At 37.5% G+C, this 20,662-nt stretch overlaps 1 protein-coding gene across 1 annotated transcript in view; it reads right to left on the bottom strand.

Moving 5' to 3' along the window:
• Nucleotides 1-20,662, bottom strand: part of LOC104374501 (lipoxygenase homology domain-containing protein 1) — a 191,891-nt gene that overhangs the window by 157,287 nt on the left and 13,942 nt on the right. Inside the window, exons 3-11 of the mRNA XM_086609313.1 lie at nucleotides 15,522-15,685; nucleotides 13,616-13,702; nucleotides 10,481-10,613; nucleotides 5,445-5,596; nucleotides 4,781-4,859; nucleotides 3,826-3,901; nucleotides 2,225-2,301; nucleotides 2,091-2,122; nucleotides 1,821-1,950 (exon numbers count right to left, since the gene is read on the bottom strand). Of these exons, the coding sequence (XP_086465439.1) occupies nucleotides 1,821-1,950; nucleotides 2,091-2,122; nucleotides 2,225-2,301; nucleotides 3,826-3,901; nucleotides 4,781-4,859; nucleotides 5,445-5,596; nucleotides 10,481-10,613; nucleotides 13,616-13,702; nucleotides 15,522-15,685 (930 nt within the window). The remainder of the gene's footprint in view (nucleotides 1-1,820; nucleotides 1,951-2,090; nucleotides 2,123-2,224; nucleotides 2,302-3,825; nucleotides 3,902-4,780; nucleotides 4,860-5,444; nucleotides 5,597-10,480; nucleotides 10,614-13,615; nucleotides 13,703-15,521; nucleotides 15,686-20,662) is intronic.

The raw sequence follows: 20,662 nt of genomic DNA, 5'->3' as shown, positions 1-20,662 counted from the left end.
TGACTATTCCAGACACTTTGTAAATTACTTTTACGTATAAGTAAAACAAACAAATCTGAACGAAGTTAAAGGAGAAAGATGTTGTTCTGAAGGCAGAAGAGTTGCATGATAGGTGTCTGTGTTCATTTTGTACTTGTGTACATTTTGTACTCTGAACTATGGAAAAAAAAAACAACACATGGTTATCCTTGTGTCACTAATTCTGTTCCTCTGATATCAGGGCAACTTTATCACATTGTTTAGAAAAATCAAGCTGTTTTTGATTACCGGTTTAACTCCTAAGTATTACTAAATCCTTGGGAGGTTGCAGATGACACTACTCATTTTTCTGACTTTCAACCTAAATTAGTTAACAGTCAGTTTATACCAATTTTCTAATATTTTTAATTATATTTATGTCTTTAAATACTGATATTTGGTAGTTGTGCATCAGATTTGGTACTTGCACAATTATACGTATTATTCATTTAAAACTGTGGAGATAACACTCATACAAATTTTACATCTAGCGAGTGAAAATGTACCAAAAAAGTACAGAATACAATAAAAATGTCTTGTTTATATCTGAAAAAATACTACTAGAAATGCATAGATTTATAGAAAGGATAGTGCATCTAGATGAAAATCGGGAAAGAGTATGCAGTGTGAACTTGAATTCTGCATATTAGATTATGAAGTTCTATGATATACATATGATTATGGTGTCTAAATGATCTGATTTGTCTAAATCAAATCAGATACAATTCATCGGCTGAAGACACAGCATTAAAGAGCAGCAAAGATGTGCTTGCAGCATCAGTACAGATTAGACACAAAATTCCTACAAACAGGTAATTTGGTCTGTCACCAAATAATTCACAGTTTGCAATCCTAAATGGATCTCCTTGGAGGAAGGACACTACCATTCTGTGCAACTGCTTTTAGACATGTAAGACACTTGCAAATCTTAAAGCCAGAGATGGTAGATTTGAGTTAGTCAGTGTTTGAGTTAACAAATACTTTGAATTCAAGCACTAAAACTGCTAACTTATAAGAAGATCTTTAGTAAAATAGAGTAACACCTAATTTCAATGTTTGTAATATTACTGATCTCCCATATTATACATTTGAGTTTTCCGGTGCAGCTTTTCTGAGGTGCTTTTATAGGCTATGCTATTGAGTATTGATTTCACCACTCTCCATGCACTCTTTGGTAAGTCCTGAAAGATTCTGTGTTCTATCACTTTCAAAAAGATGTGTGTAAGGTCTCTGGGAAGATGTCAGAAAGGCTGAGTAGCTCCATCACTACAAAGATAACACACCTAATAGCATATGTATTATAGTAACTCAGTAGGATGGGAGCTCATAAAGAGGAGGAACTGGAAGAGTGCCACTAAAATCAATGACAAGGATGGAACAAAATGAATTTATAGACACACATGCACACATATATATATACACTCCCTATTAATGAGCTATACCTGGAAATTTGAACTTGTTAGCTTAGATGGATCTAGTTTCAAAAGACTGTAGCTGTCCTTGCCACAGTAGTGCCATGGGAGCACTAAACTACAGATGACAAGAAGTTTCTATTTGGTATGGGAAAGCCAGTGACAAAATCCTGTATGAGATCATTTTTTTGTGCTTTGTATGTAAACCAAGTATATAATTTCTGAGTTCTTACAGCCATTAATACATGTAAATATTTTAAGTAAAGAAAAGGTTTATTGTAATTACCTACTCCTACTCATTACAGGAATCACTATATGAGAGCACAGTAAACTATAAAGTCCTCCTTTCTTGTATCTTTTATGCATACATCCATACGAGAAATACTTTACCGTATTTGCTTTTCTTGTCGCCAAGAGCATTGACTCTGCTATCTGGACTGAGGCAAATGAAGCCACGGATAAGCCTGTTGTAAAACTGAAGTGTATTGCCTTTCTGAAATTTCCACTTTTCGGCAGCCCACTAGTTGTGTAAACAACAAGCAGAAAAGACTTATGAGAAGATGATACACAGGAATTTGATATACATGAGAACAACTGACCCAATTTCTCTCGAAGCATTATATGAATGGTTTAAATAAAAATAAAAAGGTCCATTCTTACAGTTTCTTCTCTCTTGAGTTCCAGTTCTTGTCCTGTACAGATAAAAACCATTTGATTAATTTACAGAGCATCCTCATTCCGTTTGGCACAGCTGCAGCGAGGCTGGGTTCTCCTCCCCACCAATTTTCACTTACTTCCTGGAAACATGCTGTCATCTGTCACAGTCAGTTCTCTAGCAATATTGCCATCATCCTGCCCCTCGTCCAGCCACCTGAAAAAGAGAAACCATTTCAGTAATATAACCTTGATTGGCAACTCCTACAATACTGTATGCATGGCACTTGCATGCTGATGCTTCCTATTCTATTTATTAAAGTCTCAAGGCTGACAAACAGCAATACAAAAATCCAGCTTTAATGAAAAAAGACTAACTTTGTCAAAAATGGTTTTATTTGTTTGTTCTAGATGAAACTTACAAATAAATGCTTTCCTGGACTGAGATACAAGGGCCTAAGTCAATTATTAAAAATATGAGAACTTGTATTGACCCCAGATCAATAACAAAAGGTGCAGTGATGATGATTGCTCTTCCTGACTGCAAGAAGGCTACAGCAGGACGCAAATTTTTCCATGCCCTGAAAATCCCTCTACAGGGAGGCAAATCCAACACTGGCAACACTTTACCATGTCTGAACCATACTTTTACAATGTCATTGTACCTGCTTCACATCTACTCACATGTGTGAGAGCAAGATCAGCAAGCACAGCACCAGGCTCTAAAAATAACTAGCACATACTCTGTATTTTTCTGCCTGAAATGAATTTGAACTCTCCTTAAATTATGCATGAAGCTAGCATTATAGATCTCTTCATAGCAGTTCATCTCATCTAGAATACAGAATCAAAATTAGGTCAGGCAAAGATGAGGTACTGTATCTGATAGGCAGAAATTCCTTACTCACACATAAATCAGTTTCAGTGTGCACATCGCTCACTCTGAGCTGTCTTAGGCAGTTATTTATTCACTCAGAGAAGTGAGAGGAGGAAATAGAATTGAGATGCCACTGGCAAGCTGCAGCTAGATTCATACGTGACTGGACTTTACTGTTCCTAATATTTGCACTGATCTTTATCAATTATAATTTTTCCATAAGGTGTTGAGAATTAATCAGGCATAGATAAAATTAGAAATCAGTCATAGAACAGACAATTCAGAACACCAGCATCTGCAGAGGAAAAGGCAGGGAAATAATTAGGATTGCTTCAAATTACGTCGCAGCTCAGTGGCAGGCTGCAAGGCAAATGAGAAAAAGAGATGTGGTCAGGTAGCTGTGATTGTGATAGACATTTCATAAGACCTTAAAGTCTGATTCTGAGCTCATTGAATCCCAAGTTAATCTCCATACTAACTTCAGTAAAGTAGGATCAGTATGCTAGAGAGACAGTAACCCACTCTTCCGAAAAGCCTTGCGTCACATGACATGGAAGAACGGATGGACCTGTTAGTATCAGATCCAAGATATTGGATGTGGGGAACATGTCAAAAAAGTTCATCTTGAATAGATCACAAGGCGCAAGAATGGAAAGTTCCCAGAAAGAATTTTTTATTACTTTTTCACTAGCTTAAATGCACCAGAGATTTGGGGTAGGTACAACCCAGAGCTGTAAAAAGAGTTAGACCTTTTCAGCTCCCTTTTTAGGAAGCACATCTTTCCTTTGACAGGACATTTCAGAAGAAAAACTATGAGTAATTACAACTTTATTGAAAATCTAACCCAAAGGAAACACCACCAACCTGTGACAAAGAAAAGTATAATCCAAATCTGTTATAGGATCCTTGATCACAACTTTGTCCAGAAACCAGCCGTTTCCTTAGAATAAATTAAAAAACAAACAAAAAAATTAGTTCATAAGAGGCAGATTTGATGAAGTCTGACTTCCTATGGCTTTCTGTCTTCTACTGGAACTGCAAAATCTCCAGCTCCACTGACAGGTTGCTAGAGCCATTGCTCCCCTGACGGCTGAAGAGAAGACAGTACCTGCTTTAGGCACTGTAGAGCTTGCTTATGGGCCCGCAAGCTGCTAGGTCCCTCTCTGGCTGTCAGGAACCTGAGTGCTGCACGTCACCCCATTGTTTAATACAGTTGTTGTATGAGACTTATTTGTTTTGCCAATCAAAATATCAACAAGAGTAGATAGCAGCTTATCATGGCTCAAAATAAATTGATATGCTTTACAATATTTAGGCTTAAGAGTTTGAAAAACAGGTCTTGTGACTGCAAGCAATTTGAGTTTCACTGTTAGATGGATGTCTAATGGCAAGATAGCATAGCCAAAATCTCCAGCTGTATCTTTACAGTATAACTGATGATGCTAATGAACCTAAAATTGTAATGGTCCATTTCATCTATAATACAGACTGCACACAAGACGTATTCAATGTCTTATCATGGAGACACTCCTCCTCTTCACAGTTTTTCTATAGGGATTAGTCAAAAATGACAGAACAGTAGCAGATGGTATCCTTAACATAATATTTGAGAGTATAGTGAAAGGGAACATAAAAAAATCAAAATTTGAGACGATACAATAAGTTAACTGTATCACCTGAACAGTTTCCTTGGACGCCTTTGTCTTTCACTTCTAAAATGTTTTCATACGTTCGATTTTAGAAATACATATTGTTTTACAAAGAAAAGGTTAATAGTTTTGCAGGCAGTATTCAGTGACTATATTGAGAGATTTCTGACCTGATCCAAGACCATTGTGTCCTATAACAATCTTGTACAGATGTCCAAGGTGCACAGCTTCAACAGCAAAGGTGTCAGTCTGTAATCAATCAACGAAATTTCAGTGAAATCAAAAAAGCAGAGCCTTCTTCAGCAATGCAATCCCAAAAACCCGTAAACCCATAGATCTCTTCTGTCAAGGTCATCCTTTGAAATATCAGCTAATGGTAAGGTGAGAACAAACCAAGAACAGATTTCCTGAAATAAAAGTAAGCAAGTCTGATCACTTTGCTAATGGGAGTAGTTCTATTCAAATGAATGAGACAAGTGTTAAGAAAGAGGAACCTGCTGAAAGCTAAATTGCCTAAACAGTTACAAATTAGAGTAGACTTCAACATTAGAAATGCAGATATAAAATGTAAAGTTTCATTTTCTCTTCAGTTATTATATTTTTAGAAGAACTGAAAACAAAAGTACACAGCTTGCCTATTTTATAAACGAAAATTCTGACTTCCAAAAGCACTGATATACCTTTAGAAAATATTTTTTTCTTATGTATGGAATTCGGGGGAAACATTGGAATAGTTATTATCACTTTTCTAGTTGCACCTCGCCTGGGATAACCACGCAGCTGAGAGAGAAAAGTCAGCCAAACATTTCAGAAAATGCCCTGTCATTCACTTACTTGTCCTTTTAAAAATTTCTTGGATTTCTGTGACCTGCGCAGCTGTCTTGATCCTGTATCACCCCTTTCTCCATAGACAGAAATATAGACATCAGCCTCGGTTCCAGCATTCCACAGTTCTCCTGTTGTCACACGCACTTCATAGACAGTCACTGACAATTAAAGATGACAGCCTTTCATACCACAAACACTATTATAGCTACAATAACATCTAGCTGTGAATGTGCCAAATACATCTGTGTCAAGGACCGTTAGAGTAAAAAACCTTAAAAATCCAATTCAATATTAAGTAAAATAATGTATGAGCTTCCTTTGGTGTTACATTTATGCTTTTTATCCTAGACTGTCACTGTGAGGAATGCAAACAGAATTGAACTTTAAATGCACAATAGTATGTCTTTGTCCTGCAGCATCATTTGAAATAATCACAAAGCTGAAAGGTAAAGAACATAAATCCAAGATTAGCCTCACCATAAGTGGTGAGATCAAAACTGTAACAAGCAACAGGAGCCATTTATGTTTTGAATGCACTGGTTAACCAAATAAGCAAAAATCTAGCACCATGGTTTTAGTTTTCTAGGACATGAGAACTCAGAAAGCTGCATTGTGTCATTATTTTACTGATTCATGCATGATCAGAGTATAGACTTCCTCTATCACATTCCATATGGAAATTCTTTAAAGTCTATAAGTTTGGGAGGAAAAACCTAGGATTTAAATTCAATAAATTGATTCTTTAATAGAAATGGATAATGCAAATAAAATTAAATTTGAGTCAAAACCCAATGAACCTGGAATAAATGCTACAATACATAAAAACACGTATCAACAGAAAAATGTGGTCATTAAAATGCAGATGTAGGAACCCCATGAAATTCAGAATTAAGATAAAAACATGCAATTATAACCTTTAGTAGAAACAGGGGAAAGACAAAGTTTACGCCAACATACAGTAGTGAAATTTTGTTAGACCAGGTGAGGTACAGAGAGAACAAAACAAGGAGAGAAAACTTCATTTTCTGGCACAAAAGTTCTTCTTCCAAATGTAGGTGTCCTTGTGCTTCTCTGTCTTGCAAGTAGAAAAGAGTTTCTGGCCCATTGGGTCTAGAACAGCATCAACATTATTATCATTAAATTATTGGTTTCCACTTGAAATATGTTATTAAGCTTGACTGTTATCCTCTAAAGGAGGTTGCTCCCACATCTTACTCTTCTGGTGGACAAACATCTTTTAATAACTGGTGAAAATTTATTCATGATCAGTGTTAAATAGCCATTCAGTGTTTACAACTTTTCCCTTATGCTTATTTTTTTATGATTATCTCACATTTATTTACATCTCATTTGTGTGCAGGTTACTATACAAGCTGTCTTCAAACAATTTGGTTTGAATGATGGTAATAATCTAGCTAAAACAGTAAGCACTCTGCACAGGTTATTTTAACGTGCCCCCACCGAACATTAGTGCTAGTTTGCTTCTGGCATCAGAGTTAACTTGTTTTGAGATGATGACTGGGTGCCTCTAAACTCCGCTGAAATATTGTACCATAGGCATATGCTATTAATAAATGCAGCATAGAGGCCTAAAACAGCTAACTTAAAAATTCAAGCAATTTTCACAATTTTTTACACTTCTTTTTACATCATGTAAGCCTAGGAATCATCCCAGCTTTATAATAAGTATTTATAATGCTTTTATCCTAGGAAACAGTGAATCTCTTAATGGAATGAAGCTGCATCAGGGGAAGTTCAGATTGGACATTAGGAAAAGGTCCTTCACTGAGAGGGTGGTCAGTCACTGGAGTAGGCTCCCCAAGGAAGTGGTCATGGCACCAGGCCTGTCAGAGTTCAAGGAGCATCCAGATGACACTCTCAGTCATATGGTTTAGTTTTAGGCAGTCTTGTGAAGGAGCAGGGAGTTGGACTTGATGATCTTTATGAATGCCTTCCAACTTTAAATATTCTATGATTCTACAATTCTTTCCTTTAGATGTTCCATGGAAAAGTATGCAGAATAGAGATTTTAAAAAGGAACTGTCTTTTATATCTATTTTTGTCTATAAGTGTACAACACTACATTTGTAAATACATCATTCTGAAATCAGAAAGTGTAAGGGTTAAGATTATTTACAAAACTTTATTCTTTGCCCTATACCTGTGAATTATGAGAGATAGGACGAGGGAAAACATGTATGTTTTTTTCAGATCAGCTATTATCATTTGAACAAAACTCAGCCACATTTAAGACACAGAAGCTTTTGACAGTCTTTAGGTAGCAGCATAGTTATGTACTATTTTTTCACAGAGTACACCTGTCTCAATACTGAAAACAGTTTTCATTTGACAACTGTTAATTAATACTGTATTTTACCCTCATCTTTTGCCGTGTCATCATCTGATCTATTTACTTCCCCAAATTTTTCTTTACAGCGTCCACATGAACAGGTACCCCATGAACAAGCCACGGCAGATTCAGAGAACATTTCTCCAGAACAACAATCCCATGTCTAAGATCACGACAATACTTTCTATTTCTACAATTTACTTCCTCATTAACTATCTACTTTCCAGTTTCTGAAGGAAGAATAGCAATGGTCCATCAGCCACCAAACACAGTGTAACACTGATTTATCCCCAGTGTATAATTAAAGATTGGATCATAAAACATGAGCAGGAGGGGACAAAAGTAGGATGGTTGAGGATAAAAAGTAAAATGAATGGTGCTCAGTCCCCCAGCATTAGAGCCACAAAGTCTCTATGTAATTCTTCTAAACAGTTTAATTCAGACATTTTTCCTTTGAATAAAAGAGGCTGTTAAATTAGAAAGTGTTTCAGACTCTTTGTATTTAGAAATTGGTTCTAAAGTGCCTCTCATCATCTCTCTCTCAGATTGAATCCAGACCTCTTCACTGTTCTGTTATCAAACTGTCTTCTCTGAAGTTAAAAGCTATGTTCTCTTTTCACTGTGTCATGCAGAAATATAACATTGGCAAAAAGACACAGAGGCTGTCTTTCAATTACTAAGTTAGAGATGAAACTGCCTTCTCCAAAGCCTTCAGCATGACCCCTCTTACACTGAGGCTGGCAGAAATGCACAGAAGTTCTTCTCTTCCTCTCTTGTGTGAGGGGGAAATTGTTAACTACAAAATGCAGATTGAGATGACGGTTTAAGTGTACCTTTGTACTTTACAATGCACCAAGATTACTTGATAATAAAAATCTTTAATTGCATGTTTATCTCAGAAACAAGGAAACAACCTACTTAGAAAGAAGAGGCTGAAAATTAGGAGATGGGTAAGGTTGATGTCCCAGAATATTAAGCAAGAGGGAAGAGCAGATACTGCAAGTAGGGGATTGGAACGTATTTGATATAACATTTTAATGATCATTAATTAACATTTATTTAAAGGGAAGGGGGTTTGTTTGATTTTTATACCAATGTGTTTGTATGTCCTTCTACACTAATAATATTAAAGTTTCCTGACTAAAGAGACCAAACCTATGAGGAAACAAGGCTGACTGCCTCTGAGGCTTTTCATGCCCTTAAGGCTATGAAGATCATAACCACTCAAGAACAAAAATCATTGTGGTTAGGGCTGGCCAGCCTCTCTCTATAGCATTTTCTGAAACATTTACAGCTGTTAACTACAGCACTGGAGAAAATCTCTCCTGCTATTCTTTTTCTCTTAAAGACAGATCAATGAGACACAAATCTGTTTTTCTGCTTTTCTATTCAGGCTCTTAATCTCAGTGCTCAGTCATCACAGATAGTCATAAATACAGCTCCAGGCCACCCAGCTCTTTATTACAAGAGTGACTGTCCCATGGCATGTTACCCCACATCCATGGGCCATTTTCTGGACTTCTGTCCCTCCATTTGTTTTGTATCCTCTTTCTCTAGCCTGCACTCACAACAGCTGTTACTATTGAAATGCCTGTTACCATTTCAGTTTTGTAAGATCAACACAAAGTACCATAAGCATAACATCAAGCGTTGGTATAGCATTAAACATTCTGAAAAAAGGGACTCCGTAATTTTTAGAGAACTTTGAATGGAAGTTTCTCTCATCCCTTTAATCTTGTCTTCTGTAGTTGATACAATCTTTTGAGGAAGGGAAAAGAGGAGGGTGTGGAATCTGTCCCAGGTGGACTTACTCTAGTGAAAGCTCCAGCACAAATAATACCAGTGGTGTTATGACTTTTCCCCCTTTATCATCACACCCTACTGGATGGGAATCTTCCCCAGCATTCTTGCTCCTTCACCCACATCTCTCCTAGGATATGTTGGTCTTGCTATGCCCTTGCACTTTCTTTAGGCCAGAAAAGGAAAATGCCATTTGGAAAGAATGGAAGAGCAAGCAGAGTCTTTCTACTCTCTTCCCATTTCTGAATCAGAGAGACTATATAGCAATGACATCAAGCATGAATGATGGAGATTGATATGATAGAGCAGGACATTAAAACAGTATAACAGCAACAACACCAAATAATTTTTGTATTGTTTGGCATCATTCACCTTTAGAATTACAATACAATCTTTATGTGAGTAATGGAGCTTTTAACACTCACAGTTTTTTGAAATATTGTTAAAGTTTTGTTCCACACTCAAAAGTATTCTGGAAACCTGTCTCAGCCACTTACAAGAAACTAAAACAGCAGCTACAACAGTCATACTGAAGCTACAGTCCTCAGTTATTGAAAATAGAGTTTGTGACCCAGCTCATGTATGATGGCTTCATGGTAATTATGCGTATGTGAGGTGTTGCCTATATTTTAAAGCAAACACAAATGATTAAATCTTACTGAAGAAGGAGTCTCTTTGAAGGATCTGTGAAATTCAAAGAATTAAAGACTCTCTCATCTCCTTTCCAGTGATTCTTAAACTTTTACCTGAGTATGCCCAGTAACCACAGAAAAACAGTACAGAAAAAGTGTTGTAGTAGCCAAAAAGTAATAGAGGGCTTGATGAAACGCAATGAACTCACCTCTCAGCATCAGTCTGTGGTCTGACTCAGGTGATGTGGTATTGTGCTTACCTGGCAGAATAGGCTGACCCCGCTGTAAAACAGGAAGCTCCATAGATATTTCCCCATCAGCCTGATCCCAGGCCAGCCATCGATGTGCAGGGAAAGAAAACTGCTCCCCTGAGAAAAGGTTCAGCAACTGCACCTAAACAGCAAAAAAAAATTGCAATTTAAGTTGCTGGTCCCAGTCCAGATAGAACAGAACACAAACTATGTTGGATGTTGTTGAAATCTAAGCAGGTAAAGCTCTGTGGCATGATCACAAAACCACGGGTTTGGGGCATCTGCATTTGTGTCTGCTCCGTGGGTACAACTGCCCCAAATCTGACTTTTCACTCAGTCAGATTCGAAAGTGCCGGGCAGAGTAACTCAAGAGCAGCCAAGCAACAGGGTTTATCATCTCAGCTGCAGTCCCATAAAATATAGAGATGTTCCAGTTGGTATATCCACATGGGCTGGCACTAGGTGGCATGGCTTACCAAATGCCTATATTCTCACTGGGAAGCTTCGCAATGCTTGCAATTCTATTCCTTTAACTTACTTTCTTATCAGAACAGGAATTAAAGGACTAGGTTTTGATTCTTCAGCACTGCTTGTGACATAATAAACCATGACAGCCTCAACACCAGTCTGCCCCACACAATCTTCTTCCATGCCCAACTTCTAGCATATAGCAGGAAAAGGACCATATGCACACCAGCTGAAAGAAAGAACCTCTAGTTATTTTGTACTTCAAAGTATTGCTTAGTAAGCACCTCAGAGGCTGCTGTATATTAGATTAGTTCCTAATTATGCTAATTTATACCAGTAGCTACACTAGATTTTGGACCAGCAGAGAGAAGAAAAGATACTTCTACCTGTAATTGCACTCCTGCTCTGTGCTTTGCAGAATCTAATCTCCTTAATTAGAATATTGAACAAATTCAGAAATGCTGGAAATACTTTTACCACGTTTACTGCTTGAATATTAAACTTTAAAGAAAGAAATTTATCTTGTCTGAAAAAACTGACACATCTTGGCCTGTCAACACCTACTGAGGGATCTTGAAAAGGGAACTTGGAGTTAGCGAAGCAGCAACTTCGTGGTCATTTGCGGGCCTGATACCATCTCAGTACAGAAACCATGGGATATCAATGGAGGACTAGTGTGCGAAACTACCAGAAAAGTTCTGCAATTGTAGAGCACTCTCTTAATTTCAGATCTTCTAGAAAAATGTAGGTTTCCCAAGAAACAATGATGTTAAGTGTCTGATCAGCTCTCTGTAGGCTGTTTCTCTTCTATGAAGTCTAGAAATCAGTGGCTATAGTCCTTTGGCTCTCTATGACACACACAAAAAAAAAAAAATTACTTGAAGAGTGTGTTTGGTTGAATGTATTTCTTTTCTTTGCCTTTGTGCCCAAAGCTGCAAAGAGGGAGTGACCTAACCCTGGCTGATGGATCATTGCCTAAAAACTGTGCCTGATTGACTGAGACTTGGTAAGGAGAAAAAAAAAAGATTTGTAAGCCAAGAATCAATGGAATACCCTGAAGTATTGAATCCTTCTTTTAAAATTTTACTGTGGATTTCATTAAATATATCCTACTTGAGAAGTGAGAAGGGAAATAAGTACTTCACATTTTTTTCTTTCCCTTTTTTGTCAGACTTCTTTAATCTCTCAATTTAAATGAGTATGCCTTATACAAAGGAAGTAATACAGCCTCTGTTCATAGATGGTGTACAACCAGTCCACAAAGGTCCATTTGTTGAGTCAGATTTTATGATAATCGAAATATCTAATACCAAGATTAAGCATATAAATGAACTTTTCTATAAGAGATTACCCACCGTTTTCTTCTAGCTTCTCAAGAAACAGACTTTAGAAACAGCTTGTAACCTGTCCCTCTGTTTCACAGGACAAAACTAGAAGGTATTTTCCACACTTTCACTGCTTACCCACACACGTATGAAAAGTAAAATGCCAAAGGACAGAAGAAAAAAGTATCTTAAATGATATTCTAACCCCAGCATTCCCCAAAACACAGCATAGCTGGAAAAGAAAATACCTAGGCTTTGTAATCAGGCATTCCTCACCTGGATTGGAAGAGATATAATCCCTATAATCCTAGCATGAAGCCTCTTAGACAGAGGGATAATACCAGTGACAAAATATTTCAATGTAGACATGCACTGGCTAGAGTTATGAACCCGTAGGATCTTACCTAAACTTCAGCTAACGCTGCCCAGGCCTTACTTAGTCTTCTTGCTCAGTCTCAGTCCCAGATGAAAACAACTAGTTAAAGCATCAAATAGCTACAGAGTTTGAACACTGATCCGTGAATATTTAACTTCAGTGGGCACTTTGCTTTAGATAGATCTAGATTTACCCTGAACCATGCTTATAACAATGAGTTTACCAGCAGCTTCTAAAGCCCTTCATAGGCTGTTCTTTCTTAACTGAAGGACGAGAAACCGGCACAAAGAGGGAAGTGTTTCAGGCATGCATAGGGTATCATTAGCACAGATAGTACATCACAATGTTCAGGATAAAAGCCAGATCCTTTCTTTCCCAGTTGAGTAACCTACATACTATGCTTCACGACTGAAGCTTGAAACAGAACTAGCTGATCCTCTTTGCTTTTTCTTTGCTTTACCTGCATCGTTTGTTGTTCTTTTTTTTAAATGATGAGGGAAAAGAATCGTTTTCTCATCAGAGATATAAAATTGGAAACATTTGCAATGTAGCTCTAGTGTTGTGCTTAAGAACCCAGCATCAGCCACAGATCTGAAGAGGACTTGGCTAGACTCAGTTCAACAACCTTCTGGGCTTCAGCAAACTCTAGACTCCCGGTAGTATACAAAGGTTGCAGAAAACTCAGATTGCAGCAGTCAATTTAAGTAGCCTTCCTTGCTGCCCAGACAGACATTTTTAAAGAAACACAATGTACAGCTCTCAATAAACTGGAAACAAACATCCAAGACATACCGTCATAATCTGCCTTTAATTCCACACAAAAACATTCCTTCATAAATAATCTCTTAAATGAAGCTGCAAGCATTTGATGAGGCTGATATACTTATCACAAGGATTTTCTACTGACTCATATTTTGACTCCACTGTCATAGTGACTGCTTTTGGAAAGATAAAATACTTTCTTATTGCTTTTACCTCTTCACAGTGCCAGGCAGGATAGTCACCTGCATTCGTATGTCCTATGCGTATTTTGTAGAGATATCCTATGTTTCCAGTATTAACCTGCAAAAGAAACACAACTCATGAAACACAGAGCATTTGTTAAAAGAAAAAGACATGCACCAGAAATTCATCTAATAACTGTCAGGTGACATTTTTGGTTAGAGGAATTAAATATTCTGATATTTTAAAAAGTGTTTCCAAAATATTTTGCTCCAGATAATAATCAGAAGCTTGGCTCTTTTAAAGCACAACCCTCAACAAACCTGTTGGCCTGCCAAGCTCATTTAAATGACTTCAGGATGCTGCTGTAGCTGTTTTGTTCCTCACTGAATATTAGCCTTAGTGGGAGACGACTACAAACTGATGTACGACCAAAAAGCAAAAATGTCTTGACCGTAAAATCTGGCTCAGTTTAGCATCTATAGCACTGACCTGCTACAAAATTCTGTCTCTCAAGCACCTCCCACATACCTCTGAGTTTCTCCCTACCCCTCCAGGAGGGTATGCCTTACAATTTTGGAAACAATTGTGTTCAGCTTTGATGTTTCTTTTTACAAACCAATTCAATTAAATCAACTTAAAAAGCTGTATTTGAAAGATTAGCTCTTGGGCAGGCTGGATGAGTGTGTCCTGTACAGATAACAGGATGGTGAGGGAATAACTTTGTGTGAAGGTTATTCAAACAACTAGTTATGAACTTAAGTGTAGAAATAGAAAGCTTAAAGTTTATCTTCAAGGCACTGGAAACACACTGTGAGTGTCTTCCCTCCTTGCTGTATCATTCTTTTTGCTTATGATGTAGGATTGAGTTGCTGTCCTTCTGTTGTGTTCTGTAGAATTCATTTTCATGTTTTCATTTACAGTTAGAGGTGGGTGAGTTCTCTGTATCATGAACTTCCCTGAACTCAGTGTTATAAACAGTAAAAACACAGAGCAGGAAGGACAGACCAGCATTAACTGAGATTAGTATTTAGTGTAGGCAGAGAGGTTTTTCTCTTTCTGTATGTTTCAGAGTAGGCACTCATATTATATTGAGTCCTATGGATAGTCACCTAAAAGGGAAATCCTAGATCTTAAAGAAGAGAGTGCCTCCATATTTAGCACTTAAAAGCCATTGGAGGTGAAATTAATTGCAATAACAGGAGCAGGAAACAGAGTGAACAACAAAGCTATTGTGAAAAAGGTGAGCTCTTTGTCAATGCTACCATGAAATACCACTTCTCAGCAGAGGACTTGCTGTGCTGGATACTAACAATGGAAGCACCTGTTTGTTACACAGTCCTATAGCTGGCACTTGCTACAGACACTCACTGACAATCCCATATACATACTCCAGGTATACAGCTTTTGATGAGACCTATTCTGGATTGCTTAAATCACCATGCCACAAGATTGATGGGGGAGAACTTTACTTGGGTAACTAGGAGCGGAAGCGTCTTCAGACAGACAGATAGACTTTATTACAGGTGTAAAAATTGCCTTTAATTTAAATAAAGCACCAGGTATCTAACAAATTTAAAAATGTACTCCATACTCTAATTCTTCACTTCTCTGTTTAATTTTTAATATTGTAGTCCCATTTCAAATTTAAAAACTAAACAAATATCTGTTGTCTTATATTTCTTGGTATTTTCTTGGGCACTATGTAAATTAAGCAGTAGTTCTCCTTAAACAGAAAAGAAACATGTTGGATCAAATCAGCTTTGGATAGGTGAGTGGGAAAGGATACTAGATTTAGTTCTACAGTTAAATCCTGCTTCTTGTTTCCAGATTTGTATACCATACAAGAAACTGACTGTCTTCTCATCACATAGATTTTGAAATGTCATGTAGTCTGGCAGGATACAAGAGGGCAACACAATGAATATATATTACTCACTGTGAAGATGTCTTCATTGCCTCTCTGAAATAATTTTCCCTCCTCTCCATCAAGAAAAATAGGCCCCGAACTGCTGCGATCCCCATACAATGTAATATAAACCTTTGAGCTTGTTCCTGCAGATGGCATGTCACTGGTGAGAACTGACACCTTCCATTTCCTAGCTATCAAAAGATAAAAAGACTCACTGAATTACTTAAACTCAAGATTGTTAAGTGAAATGCATTTCAGTAATCAAAATTCTAAATATCATGTCAATGAATACAGAAATATGTATTTCACAAAACTGCAGCAGGCAAATATTGATTTTGCTATGTTGGGAACACAAAAATCAAGAATGTCAGGTTGCATTCACATCTTTTACTCTGCATATACCATATGACAAAGTCAAATTTGCATTAACATAGAACACTGTTCAGATACAGTTTTGAAATGTTGTATTAAATGGTATTAATACTGCTTTCTGCTTATTTTAGATATATCAGCTCTGTCCAGTGCAGTGCTGCACAATGACAGCCATGCAAGCTCTCAGCAAGCTAGCTCTGGAATTCCAAACTCGTCACTCAAGTGAAATCTGTCTCAAATGGTATACATTTAAGGACCTCCCAAGCTTGCAAAGATCGTTTTGCGCCACTGATTAATATCACTGTTTCTTGAAAGAAAACTTCCTTTAAAGTACAGCAGCAATAATAAAGGGCCTTACTGACTACAGAAGCCCCCTACCATCTAATGACTCATCTGTGCTACACATTTTACCTGTATTACTAACTTTTCCTTCCATCACAGAATCTTTGATCCTGTCTGCTCTGCTTAAAACACTCTAGAAATAATATAGTGATGATGAGTAAGTAAGTGAGCTCATCATGATATGATGAATTTTGTATGTATTGACTAGTTGAGATACTTAAAATAGATTTGTGTGCCTTAAAGCCCGGGAAGTAAGCTATCCTGCTGTTCTCTTGTGAGGTTCAGCAAAAACACTTTTTTGTTTTGAATGTCACTCAGTATTTTCAGTGCTAGCCATGGGCATTTTCTTAAAGGAGTCAGTGGACTTTGATCGTGATACATACAGAGAATTATGCTGCAGCAGAATATTATTTGAGGACTAGTGAAATCAACGATTTGAGGAATTTGCATTTAGTTTTTTGTGGCATTCTGGAAAAAATAAGGTAGGATTAATATTTTTACTGGTTTATATTTAGCCATGTTCAAAAAGAAAAGATATTTAATAAATTTATAATTAGGCTGACCTAGGCATGGCGCATGCCAGTATCTTTGTATATAGGAAATGAATGAGTTGTGAATACATGTCCTCCATACCACTTAATGGTTATGTTTGAATAATTAATACTGCTTTTAATAAAAAGCAGAAAACAAGGCACAGTAAAGGCACATTATGAAATCTAACATATTAATGAGACCTGATGGTAGAACCTGTAAGTCTTGTTTGTGTCTTGCTATAACCATTGGGTTATATCTATTGAGGAAATTTTTACTTCTGTGTGGCCATTGTGCTTTGTGTGTAAAACACACAGTTCTTGAGAAATGCAGTATTGTAGAATCAGTAACTATTAGTATAGATATTCTCTCCCTCACTTTGAGGGGAGAGACAGGGAGACATTAACATAATGCTTGGTTTATCTTTGAAGACAAACCTTAAGACCTTGAAATTCCACAATAGTGTTCTGAGACTTACTTATTTGTTTGAAAAATGCTTGTAGGTCCATGACCTGAGTAGAAAGTGTGAAAATTTTAAGACAGAGACAGAATCTGAGAGAAGTTTCATTGTTTAAGAGAAAGCATCTAAAATGTATTACTATCATGAGAGATTTGGAGTATACACTGCTACTCAATTTTAGAGAGATACTTTCAGCACTTTTCTGAAACTACTGTGAATGTGTAGCTATAGCACGAATGCTTCCTAAGTAATTATATTGTCATTATTAAATAATAAATTGCCAAACAGCTACTCTTACCAACAGGTTAAATTTCATCATTACAAGAATTGTCATATCCTGAACACATTAAGCTGAAAGAATAGGGAAAAATAATAACTGTGAGACCTGAGGAGGAGAGGCAACTGGCAGAATCGCATTTTTCAACAACAGAGCAGTGCAACCCTTCTCAAAAGTTGCTGTAATCTGTTTTTTTCCACAGTTGAAGTTAGCTTGCTGTTTCTATTACAAAGGGAGTGCTTTACACTATCCAAAGCAGTGTCCGCTCCAACTTTTTGTGAGCCATGACTAATGACATGTGACCCTATAAACCTCCGTGTTAATATCACTTGTAAGTGAGAAACTAGCATATGTATACAAGATCTAAGTCACTCTATGCAGGTGTACCTAGCCTCTTGTCTTAATTTAGTTTATTAAGGTAAGAAAATTGCATTAAATAGTTCCCCTAATTCTTACAGTGGATTAACATGATAATTAGATTAATGATATTTGATAACATCAGTGCTATGTAAGTCAAGTAATTTGTTTAGTAGTGATAAATCAAGCAATTAAACGGTCTTGCTTTCTTCTGAGATTCTTGGAAGTAAAGACAAATACACCTTATGAATTTCAGAAATGAAAACCAATAAATGATATTACTTCTATACACTCAAATTGATGAGCCTAATACTTCTGAGAAATCAGTTTTTTCTCATAAGTTTTTATGTTATATACACTTTTACATATGCAAACCCATGTCATTCAGCTTTCTACATATCACACTAGAAATAGTAGTGATTACTGTAGACCACTGTGCGCAATGTCTTCTTCTCCAGTACACTGTTTTCAGTCTCTTAGAGCCTTTCCAGTTAATAGTTTCCAGTCTTCACCCCTACCCATATGTGAATATTCACTGCAAAGTCAGTAGAAGATCTGTTTGACCAGTGTTTCAGGTCAAGCGCAGTAAAGACACTGAACAAATTCTCTACTATGTAACTGTTTTGTATATAAGCCTGTCGTGCTGGCAACGAAATCTGTCTGAAAATTTAATTGTGAGATATTACTGAAAGAAAAAAAGAAAAGAAAAAAAAACACAAAACAAACCAGAAAATACTGCACTTAGATGAAATGCGAACCTTGAGTGTTACTGAATAAGATTTTTGTATGATTATTACTTTTTAAATCCCTCAATGTTTGTATTGGTTCACAATAAAATTAGTCCAGAATGCCTGTACTGGACTTGCGTGGAAAGGTTTTGGTAGCAGAGGGCGACAGGGGTGGCTTCTGTGAGAAGCTGCTAGAAGCTTCCCCTGTGTCCGATAGAGCCAGCGTCAGCCAGCTCCAAGATGGACCCGCTGCTGGCCAAGGCAGAGCCCATCAGTGACAGTGGTAGCACCTCTGGGATAACACAGTTAAGAAGGGGAGAAAAAAAAAAAGTGTGGAATTGCAGACAGAGAGAGGAATGAGAACATGTGAGATAAACAATTCTGCAGACACCCAAGTCAGTGAAGAAGAGAGGGGAAGAGGCATCAGGTGCCAGAGCAGATTCCCCTGCAGCCCGTGGTTAAGACCATGGTGAGGCAGGCTATGCCCCTGCAGCCCATGGAGGTCCATGGTGGAGCAGATATCCACCTGCAGCATGTGGAGGATCCCACACTGGAGCAGGCGGATGCACCCAAAGGAGTCTGTGACCCTGTGGAGAGCCAGTGCTGGAGCAAGTTCCTGGCAGGACCTGTGGACTTGTGGAGAAAGAAGCCTATGCTGGAGCAGGTTTGCTGGCAGGACTTGTGACCGTGTGGGGAACCCATGCTGAAGAAGTCTGTAACTGAAGGACTGTACCCTGTGGGAAAGGACCCATGCTGGAGCAGTTCATGAAGAAATGTAGCCCGTGCCAAGGACTCACATCAGAGAAGTTCACGGAGAACTGTCTCCCGTGGGAAAGACCTCACACTGGAGCAGGGGAAGAGTGTGAGGAATCCTCCCCCTGAGGAGGAAGGAGCAACTGAAACATGTGATGAACTGACTGCAACCACCATTCCCCATCCCCCTGTGCTGTTAGTGGGGAGGAGGTAGAGAATTCAGGAGTAAAGTTGAGTCCAGGAAGAAGGGAGGGGTGTGGGGGAAGATGTTTTAAGATTTGGGTTTATTTCTCATTACTCTTCTCTGATTTGACTGGTAATAAATTAAACTAATTTCCCCAAGTCGAGTCTGTTTTGCCCATGACAGTAACTGGTGAGTGATCTCCCTCTGTCCTTATCGTGACCCACGAGCCTTTCATTTTCTCTCCCCTGTCCAGCCAAGGAGGAGAACTCACAGAATGGCTGTGGCGGGCACCTGGCGTCTAGCCAAGGTCAACCCACCACAATGCCTTTGATTTAAAAATAGCAAATTTTCAAAACCAAGGGAAGAGATTAACAAAGTCAATTGAACTGGAAAGTGAGGTATTTCAAAAGAAAATAAAACAAACTAGTAAAAAGGTTATTTAACCAAACACGTTAAAAGAGAACAAGCAAAGAAGGACTACGTACAATATGCGCTGAGTTTGAGAACAGTATATCAGTTTATATATTTATAAATATTTCTATTTTATATATTTATATATGTATTATATCTTTTTTTTATCTTAGTTTGAGAACTAAGTATATCTTTACAATAAAGTGAAAACTACCACTTTTTTTTTTACTTTTTTTTTTAATAACAGTGACATACGGTGATTGGGAAACGTCGGACAAGAATGGGCTATGGAATGGGAAATTGAAAATGGAAAACAAAATGGGTTGAAGAGTGCACTGAGAGACTTAAATCCATGTATCTTGCACCAAAGCAACATTAGGTAATGGTTTTGAACAAATTTTAAACAAATGGACGGTTATCTCCAGATATATAAAGTTAAAAAGAAAAAAAGATTAGCAGCATCAGTTTACTGCAGATACATGGCACAAGGTATCCAGACTTGCATTATTTAAGTACCTATTTCACTTCCATAATGATGAGAATTCATCTCTGTAGACAAGGACATTACAGTAGCTCTAATCTATCCAAGCATTATATGAAAAATCAGTAGCTAAAATGGAGAATTGGATTAGTGTAAGACTGTAGAGTAACAAAATAGCTAGCTAAATGGGAAATTATACATTTGTACAGAAAAAGAGAAGTATTAATTTATAGGGATACTAGTAAGTTTCTCAGGAATCAGTGTTGGGATTT

The sequence above is a fragment of the Tauraco erythrolophus genome, chromosome 3, assembly GCF_009769465.1.
Source record: "Tauraco erythrolophus isolate bTauEry1 chromosome 3, bTauEry1.pri, whole genome shotgun sequence".
Taxonomy (NCBI): Eukaryota; Metazoa; Chordata; class Aves; order Musophagiformes; family Musophagidae; genus Tauraco; species Tauraco erythrolophus.
Note: the sequence above shows the minus strand (reverse complement) of the source record. Positions and strands in the feature narration are given on the sequence as shown.